Source organism: Babylonia areolata, chromosome 1 (assembly GCF_041734735.1).
Source record: "Babylonia areolata isolate BAREFJ2019XMU chromosome 1, ASM4173473v1, whole genome shotgun sequence".
Taxonomy (NCBI): domain Eukaryota; kingdom Metazoa; phylum Mollusca; class Gastropoda; order Neogastropoda; family Buccinidae; genus Babylonia; species Babylonia areolata.
In genome coordinates, this window is record NC_134876.1 from 68526718 (window position 1) to 68536717 (window position 10000).

At 44.6% G+C, this 10000-nt stretch overlaps 1 protein-coding gene across 1 annotated transcript in view; it reads left to right on the forward strand.

Moving 5' to 3' along the window:
• Window positions 1–10000, forward strand: part of LOC143287400 (extracellular serine/threonine protein CG31145-like) — a 148629-nt gene that overhangs the window by 126792 nt on the left and 11837 nt on the right. The window contains exon 8 of the mRNA XM_076595415.1: window positions 4588–4878. Coding sequence (XP_076451530.1) covers window positions 4588–4878 — 291 coding nt within the window. The remainder of the gene's footprint in view (window positions 1–4587; window positions 4879–10000) is intronic.

Below are 10000 nucleotides of genomic sequence, written 5' to 3' on the forward strand. Positions count from 1 at the left end.
CTGCCCCCCACCCCACCCCCCCCCCCCACGCACACACACCACCCCTCCTGACTACTCCACAACCCTCCTCCCTCCCTCCTGCCTCCCCCCCCCCTTACCCCCATCACCCCCTGCCTCCAGTACCTTACCTTCCAGTCTTTCCCATGATTTTGTTTCCCTTCATGTTCCCTCATGGGGGGTTCCTGTAGTGAACGTGCCTTGCGTTGTCTTGCCTTGCCGTACCTTGCCTTGCCTTGTCTTGTCTGTTTTGTGTGTGTGTGTGTGTGTGTGTGTGTGTGTGTGTGTGTGTGTGTGTGTGTGTGTGTGCGTGCGTGTGTGTGTGTGTGTTTAATTGTCTAGAAATTGTCTCTACGAATCATCAAGACTAGAGTTGCAATAGTGTTCTGCCATCCATTGTGTGTGTGTATGTCTGTGTGTTTGAGCGTCTGTTGTGTCTTTTACTCATAGAAGAAAACAGTAAAGAAGAGGACATCATCATATACACAGATGGCTCAGTCACCAAAAACCAATCCGGTTGGGGATTCACTGCGAAACAAAATCACAACCTAACGATGGAAGTTGAAGCTGCGACACATGCCCTCCAGTGGCTGTCGTCCATCCATATGCCCGGAAACCAACATGCCATGATTCTAACAGACTCAATGAACCTCATACAGAAAATTGAAAATGGAATGGGAAGCCCAGAGTGGCATAAGGAAATGCGCAACTTTCAGATTAAAAAACTCACATGGTCATACTGCCCGGGACATGCAGGTGTTAAGGGAAATGAGCGAGCTGACAGACTTGCTGGTAGCGCAACAATAACGAGCGGCCTACATCTCGGAAAATCGGAAATCCTCAGAAAAGTCAAAGAATATCAAAACGAACAGGTACAAGGCCATCACACCTTCGATCGCCTCAAAGAAATAAAAGCAGAGAGAGGGAGCGGCCGTAAGTCTAGCATAAAAGGTAGAGCACGATGGTTTCCAAATCAAACAAATATCGGCATCATTTCCAAACCAACATTGCGCAGATTTCTTCAAAACGGAACAGAGTCTCTGTGGGCTTTTCCAGATACAATAGACTGAGCAACACACTAGACGCCACGTTCTTGGCATCAGATATCTTTTCCCATCCCTCTTGCGGCCAAACAGTGGCAGCCTCTGTGCGTGTGTGTATGTGTGGGTCTGTGTGTATGTGTGGGTCTGTGTGTTTGAGTGCGTTTGTGCATGCGCGAGGGTGTAAATGTACACAAGTGTCAGGAGAGTTCTGTGCACGTGCGTGTGTGTGTGTGTGAGGGGGGGCTGCGGGGGGTATTGGGGGGGTAGAGGATGAGGTATGTGTGTGTATGCATGCCTACACTGTGGGAGCAACGGAATATTTGAACGTTCGGGTGTGTATATATATATTGTATATATGTGTGTGGGGTTGGGGGTGGGGGGATATGGGCGTATGTGTGTGTGCTTGTACAAGTAAGTGTTCATCTGTGTGTGTGGGTGTGGGTGTGTGTGTGTGCCGTGGAAGCCGCGATACGTAGCCAAGAAATGAGTGTGTGGAGGAGGGGGGTAGAGGAGGTGCAGGGTAAAGTGTGTGTGTGTGTGTTGGGGTTCATGTACGTTTATGTGTATTTGACTGTGCTTTCATATCTGTGAAACTGCATGTTTGGTGCATATCTGTTATGCATATGTGGGTGTATGTGTGAATGTGTGTCTCCATATTTTACATTTATTTGCTTATTTATCATCATTGTTGTCTTTTTTTCTTTTTTTTTTATTATTATTATTATTATTACTTTTTTATTATTATTTTTTTTTTTTATGTACGCTTATAGTTGACTTCATCACGTTTTTGTGCCTTATACATATTATTAGTAGTGGTAGTAGGAATTTTTTTTATTACGTATTTATCTATTATTTATTCACCCCTTTTTTTTCTTTTCTTTTTTTTTCTCAAGGCCTGACTAAGCGCGTTGGGTTGCGCTGCTGGTCAGGCATCTGCTTGGCAGATGTGGTGTAGCGTATATGGATTTGTCCGAACGCAGTGACGCCTCCTTGAGCTACTGAAACTGAAACTGTGTCTGAGTGTCTGTGTCTTTGTGGTTGGATGTGAAAAACAAGGTGTGGGATGTTTTCATTTGTTTGTTGCCGTTGTTGTTGAATCATGTATTGTGACAGTGGATAGAGACAACAACAAAAAATCACGTACAGGCACACAACAAGTGAACGTTTTGATGCAAAGTCATGAACTAATCAAGTGAATTGGAGTAACGAATGCTCACACACATATACACTCATGCCCGCACGCTACACGCGCGCACACACATGCACACACACACACACACACACACACACACACACACACACACACACACACACACACGCATGCGCGCACACTCGCACGCACACAAACACACACTTTCTCTCTCTCTCTCTCTCTCTCTCTCTCTCTCTCTCGCACGCACGCACACACACACACACACACACACACACACACACACAACACACGCACTGACACAAACAGGCGCGTGCGCAAACTGATAGGCGTGAGAGAGAGAGAGAGAGACAGACAGACAGAGACAGAGACATCCAGGGAGCGTTTAGAGCAACGCCAGGCTAATGAACGAAGCCCATAATTTCATAATTTAGGGGGCGGGGGGAACTTGCTTTGATCGAATTGCCGTTCTGAAATGACTTTACCGCACACAGCAGCTCCTGACATATTGGTAAAAATGGAGGCCAGCTTCCTGTTTGGCAGATTTTTGCATGTGATGAATTTGGGAGATAACGCGGAAATCCATCATTTAAAAGCAATTTAGAAATCGTCGTTGGCACTCGCTCGCGCGCTAACGTGTCTGTGTGTCCGGGGGGTGTGGTGGGGGTGGGGGGGGAGGTGCGGGGGTGCTCGGGAGGAGGTAGGGACGGGGGATGGGGGTGAGGTAGGGAAAGTGGGAGTGGCTGTATGTGTGCGCGCGCGCGCGTGTGTGTATGTGTGTGTCTTTCTGTGTTTCTGTGTACTTGGATATGAAAGACAGGGTTTGTAGTGCGCTTCATTTTGACCAATTGTATGTTGTTGTTTTCTTCTTTTTCCAAATAGACAAAAAAATATTTGAATTTGTCCTGCATTATGTCTTTTACGACGACATTAATTTTGTTTCTAAAACCACTATCAAAAACCACTATCACTATAGAAACGCATCTAACGAGTGACAGTATATAGTTGGCTCTCTTTTGATTCATAGGAACAATTTCTGAATCCACGAAAAAAAAAACCCGAAAAGGTATTGATTAAATCTCATGGATTTCAGCTAAAAAAAAAAAACATATTTATTTTTTTAAACCCACAAAAGTAGCCAACGTTGTAATCAGCCTGTCAGCCACTTTGTCAGTGTCCATTTAGTTGAGCCACCCCTCAAATGATTGGTCGGTCAGACAAACCACTCACCAATCAAATCAACAAACCATTCGTCCAGCAAATAATGGTCAACGAACCGAACAACTCATCCGCTAACTGACGCGGCCAGCTCGTTCTTGTGAAGTTGTACCTCGGCTTTTCTTTCTTCTTTGTTTGCTTTCTCACCAGTAATTCGTGTGCAGGAAAAAGATTGTGTGTGTGTGTGTGTGTGTGTGTGTGTGTGTGTGTGTGTGTGTGAATGAGTGCGCGCGTGAATATTTTCTTGTTATTCCTGATGTTTTGCGTGTTTTTGTATTTTATGTGTCCTTTTTTTTCTCTCTAAATTATTCATTATCCGCATATTCATGTGTCTGTGTGCGTGTGTCTGTGTCTGTGTCTGAGTGGGTGGGTGGGTGAGTGTATGGTGTAAAGAACCTTTCAGCTTATCCTTTTTTTCTTTTTCTTCTTCTTCTTCTTCTTCTTCTTCTTCTTCTTCTTCTTCTTCTTCTTCTCCTTCTTCTTCTCCCTTAACTAAGTGAAGAGTCATTGGCGGATTACAGAGAAGAACTCTTCACCAGATCCTTCTGGCTATGTTGGTTGTGCCAAAGCCTGGGACTTTGTAAATGGTTTGTCTGTCCAGTCTGTAATGACGTCAGTCTGTCTTTTTTGTTTTTGTTTTTTTGTTGTTGCTTTTTGTTGTTTTTTCGGTCTCCTTTCCTCCACAGTTCCTTGAAGGAGTGTTTTAGCAATGCCACTGGAGCTAGACACGAGGCCATTTCACCCTAAAACAATATTTCCTTTGCCAGTTGTGAATTGTTATTCATCGATTGTCGTCTTTTGTCATTTGTCGCCTGTGTCTTTTATTATTAGTCCTTTGTCACGTGTTTGTCATTTGTCAGTTGTCGTTTGCCACTTGTCAGTTGTCAGCTATCATTTGTCCCTTGTCGTTTTGTCACTTGTCAGTTGTCATTTGTCGGTTGTCGGTTGTCAGCTGTCACTAGTCGTTTGTCAACCGTCACTTGTCATTTGTCACTTATCATTTTGTCTCTTGTCAGTTGTCATTTGACACTAGTAAGTTTTCACTCGTCGTTTGTCACTTGCCGCCTGTCATTTGTCAGTTGGTCACTTGTCAGTTGTCGGTTGTCATTTGTCACTGATCATTTTGTCATTTTCTCACCTGTCACATGTCACCTGTCTATCCTCCACGCCACCCCCAAGCGGGCAACCTGTGCTTCCACGGCTCCTGCTCCTACTACTGCGACTCGGGCCACCCCATCTGCGGCCACCCGGACCGGCTGGAGGCCTCCCTCATGACCTTTCTGCCCCCGGAGAAAATGGCCCGCCGCCAGACGTGGCGCAACCCCTGGAAGCGCTCCTACAGCAAGCACCGCAAGGCCTACTGGGAGGTGTACCCCGACCTCTGTGAGAAGGTCCGCAAGAGGGCGCCCTACAGCTCGGGCCGCCGCCTGCTGGACATCGTGGACATGTCCGTGCTGGACTTTCTGATGGGTCAGTGGTGGTGTGTGGGGCTGTGTGGGTGTAGGAGTGGGAGAGGGTTTAGTCAGTGTGTTCGGGTGGGTGGGTTTGGTAGGGTGGTTGGGGGAGGGTCTGTGTGTGGGGGGGGGGATGTGGGGGTGCCTCTGTGTGTGTGTGTGTGTGTGTGTGTGTGTGTGTGTGTGTGTGTGTGTGTGTGTGTGTCACAGTATGTGTGTGAGGAGGGGCGTCTACAATGTGTGTGTGTTTGTGGTGGGGGAGGGGAGGGCGGCTCTGTGTGTGTGTGTGTGTGTGTGTGTGTGTGTGTGTGTGTGTGTGTGTGTTTGATCTGAAAATTCAAGGAGTGCTCCTCTCTCTCTCTCTGTCTGTCTCTCTCTCTCTCTTTCGCTCTCTCTCTCACACACACACACACACACACACACACACACACACACTCCCCACACCCTCACTCTTCCCTGCCCCTCCCTCTTCACCTCCCGCATAGCATCTCAAATTCAAACTCATGTCTCTTCCGCATGACATTTATTGATGGCAGACCAAAATAGCGAGATGCAGAATAGATTATATCCTGCTTTGAAACCCCTGGAGGTGTGAAAAATCCTGGAAACTCTGCGGGGCTCTTGAAAAATTGCTATGCATAAATGACTGATATTATGAATCTAAAAAAAAATAAATTGGGCTAATGCAGCATCCAGAAGTGTTTGGGTTTTTTGTTGTTGTTGGGGTTTTTTCAAGCTTGTGGCGCTAATGTGGCATAAGAATTGGAAGAACTATAAAAATATATATATATATATTAATTTTTTTTTTTAAAGCCCTTCAAATGAGCAGTCAAGACACTCCGAACTCAGAATTCTTTTTAATGTAAGGCCACCGACCTGTACCCATATGGTTACGTGTTGTACACAAACACAGATGTAATAAAAACCAAAACCTTGAGCAGAATGAACAACAAAATTTAGAAAGGATAAACTGATAGTTTAACCAAACGGAAATAACGAGCTCATGGTAACTTAGAGAAACATGTCTTTCAACTAAGATTGAGAACGGTCAAGACACTGGGGGGAAAAAAACCCGTCGTTTCGTTTATCGTTTATTTATGTGTAGTCTGTTCATCTAAGATGATGATATTAGACAGTACTGTCTCTACTTTGTTGTGTCTGTCTGTATGTTCGTAACAAATGTGGCGTCTGTGCCCCTACCCCTTTTCTTCAGGAGTTGTGGCGTGTACTGAATGAAATGTTCTTTTCATTTCGTTCTCCCTCTGTCTGTCTGTCTGTCTGTCTGTCTGCCCCTCTCTCTCTCTCTCTCTCTGTCTCTCTCTCTCTCTCTGTCCCTCTCTCTCTCTCTCTCTCTCTCTCTCTCTCTCTCTAAAAGAGAATGATGGAGGAAAATGAGGTTGCCTTTTTGGAAACGTGTACATGTAAGACTGCCCTTCTCTCTGTCTCTCTGTTTCTGTCTCTGTCTCTGTCTCTGTCTCTCTCTCTCTCTCTCTCTCTCTCTCTCTCTCTCTCTCTCTCTCTCTCCCAGACTTCCCCTACCCTTTCACTATATATCATTATGATAGACCGGATATCATGTGTCTCCTTCCTGTCTCCTCTGTCTTCCAGTGTTCGCCATCACTGTCTATATCTGTGTGTTTTGTTTGGGTTTTTTCTCCACGTCACAGCAGCATCGCTCTCACGCTCTGTCGCTTTTTCCTCCATCTGTCGCAATCACAGCGCCAGCAGTGCGAGAGGTCATCGTCAAGTCGCCGTACGGCCACTCCCTAAAGGAAATCCCGCACTGTTGCATAATTATTTCAGCGGTTTGTGGTTCGGGGTGGTGCCTGTTTCAAATCAATATTCGAAGGACAAAGTCCTGCAAAGCCCCCCTCCCCCGCCCCGCCCCCCTGTCCCCACCTCTTTCCCCTTCCCCTTCCCCTCCCGCCCCCCTTCTGATGACAAGAGATTGCTTTGTCACGGAGAGCCGGACTGATAGAGCGGAATCTTATCTCTGTCTCAGAACGCCTTAAGCGATGAGGACTCATGACGTCATTTTTTCTTTTAAAATTGAATATGATGATGAAGATAAATTTGTTCACTTCCATTGTTTGCACAGCTGAAGCAGCAATATCGATTTGAATGTGAAGGATATTATAAACCTTGCCCTACCCTCCAAATTTCGGACGTATATTATCATAGTAAAAATGCTACGAATGAACGCAATAAAATTTCATGTTGCTGGGCATGGATTTGGGCGGATTTTTCCACCCCAATCTCCAATTACACTGTACAAAACTTTGCTGCCCGACTCGTCCCCAGAAAGAAAGGATCTGAGCACATGACTCCTCTTTTGCAGCATCTCCACTGGCTCCTTGTCTCACACAGAATAAAGTACAAGATCAGCACTCCATGTTATAAATGTATTCACAAATCTGTCCCTTCCTATCTCTGTGGCCACCTCTACACTCCATCTCGCTCACTACGATCGGCTTCGGATCCACTCTGTTTACGCATACCCAGATTCAAACACTCGACTGTTGGCCGCTGTTCTTTCTCTGTCTCTGGACCTTGCAATTGGAATGAAGTCTCCACACTCAGCTCTTTCAAGTCTGGCCTTAAAACCCACCTCTTCCCAAAATAGCCTCCCTCCCTTGCCTCTTCCTTGTCTTCAGTTTCTCCAGGTTTAGAGATATGCATGCGTGTGAATGACTTGCGCTAAAGCGCTTTGATTTGTCTCTGAACAAGATTCAGCGCTATATAAATACCATTATTATTATTATCATTATTACGGCCACCCGCCAGAAGAGACCCAGCAGCGCTGCAAGGTCCATGTCAGTGACGTGCAGGTGGTGCCTGTACGGACAAGTCCTACAAAGCCTCCTCTGCTGACGACAATAAACTGCATTGTCAGGGGGAGCTAGAGTTGAAGGAGCAGTCCTGCCCGCACCCCCACCCCTACCCCCTTCACGGAGTGAAATCTTACCTCGCTCCGTCTTATCAAAAGCTTTCAGGAATATTCCGATAACCGTAGACCGTGACGCTGTAGTCACCACCTTAAGGCACGGATGGAGTGTAGGGAGGCAGGAAAAGGGAAAACTGGGCCATGAATCTCCACGGAAGCTGAGTCCACGTTTTTTTTCATTATTGGACCATGATGGATGGTGGATGAGAAGGATAGTGTGGGGATCCATCAATGTTTTTTGGAGACTTACGTGACTGGGTTATAGTCAACATTATCTCCGTTCATAACAATCACAATCCCCGGCGTCTGGTCCTGTCTGTCTGTCTGTCTGTGTGTCTGAGAGAGAGAACACATTCGAAAATGAAAGTGACCTTGTTTAATTCGCATTTTGACATTTATGTACTTTTGACGTCGTTTTTAGCTACATTGATTAATTAAGCAATTAGTTTATCTTTTTTCTCTCTTATTTTTTAATGAAGAAAGGGTTATAGCTGCCTGTGCTTCACAAAACGTTTCACTGACAGAACAGTATGCATTGACTGAATCTACATATCAAATCAAATCAAATCAAATCAAATCAAAAACACTTTATTAATCCACATGGAAATTAAGTTGTGCAATCACAGGCTCATTGTAAACACTGGCATAAAATCATGCGCAACATAAGAAGAGATTAAAACTAGTCAAATAAGAATTCCCAATAGCTGACGATATACTAACCCCCCCACCCCCCCCACTCACATACTCATGTTAAGACAATAGGGTATTGCACAACAATATTAACAAATGAAAACATCCAACAAGAAAAGGGTATAAGATTACTAAAAATGACATGCGCGCACGCACGCACACACACCCACCCACACACCCACCCACACACACACACACACACACACACACACACGTTAAGACCATAAGGTATTGTACAACAATACATAAATAAAAACATCAAGGGAATAAATCGTATATATAAGTAAAATGCACACACACACACACACACACACACACACACACACACACACACACACACACACTCACTCACTCACACACACCCAAAAAACGTATGCATGCACATAACATATGTCACGCCAATAAGATTAGAACATTAACATTAAGATACATGAAATCCAAGTAAAATAAGAAAATATTTTAAAATCACTTCCGATCACACACACACACAAATGCTTGCTTGCCCGTGCTCACCCGCTCAGTCCCACATGCACGCATAATGTCTGCTCCCATACACTCGTCTGCTGGTGAAGTTCAGGTGTTGCTGTGGCGAGGGGGCTTGGGGGGTGGGAGGGTTCACTTAGTGTATTGGATGTTTTGATTGTGTGCGCGAATGGCTGTAGGAATAAATGAATTAATGTATCGAGATGTTCTTGCGCGTGGAGCTCTAAACCTACCACTTATGTCTGACCTTCTGCTATTAATGTCCTCATGTAGTGGGTGTCTTACGTCGGTCAAAATTGTTATTAGTCTGTCAGTCAGTTTTCTATTGTGCATGTCGCTAAAGGTGTCTTGTCTTATACCCACCACCCCACCCGCTTTCCTAATGACTTTTTCCAACCTGTCTTTGTCATGTTTATCTTCTTAAATCGTAATTTAACGTTGTACGTGACATTTCCTCCCAAACTCTAAAACAAAATAATAATAATAAAAATGTTTAGAAAATAATGAAAATAAGATATAATGGTTTTTTAAATTTCTTGGGCATATTTAGTAATTTAGAAGCATCTATATCCCGTACACCATTTTTGTTTCGGAAACCGCAGCTCTTTGCTTACATCAAGGTAACAATAGTTGTTTTGTTTTGTTTTTAAAGATACATTCATATGATATGATCTGAAGATTGATTTTTGATTGATGATTTAAACCAGCCGGAACCGACATGGAATCACAGCCCTTCCTTCCACCACCACCCTCCCCAACCTTCACCCAAGACAAAACACGGATGACTTAATTCCACAGCCCCATTTTATTTTGACAGCTGACTCGATGTTGACACGTTATGTTAACACGTTATTGCTCTGACATCAGGCATGAAAATTGATTATTATTTTTTTCTTAATTTCGATATGATTCATCTTGCTCTTAATTTCCTACTTAACAAAAAACATCACTTGCTCCATGGATTGTGAAACAATAAACCTCTCCAGTGCTCTGCCAAACCGTCTGGGTGGTTACCCATGTT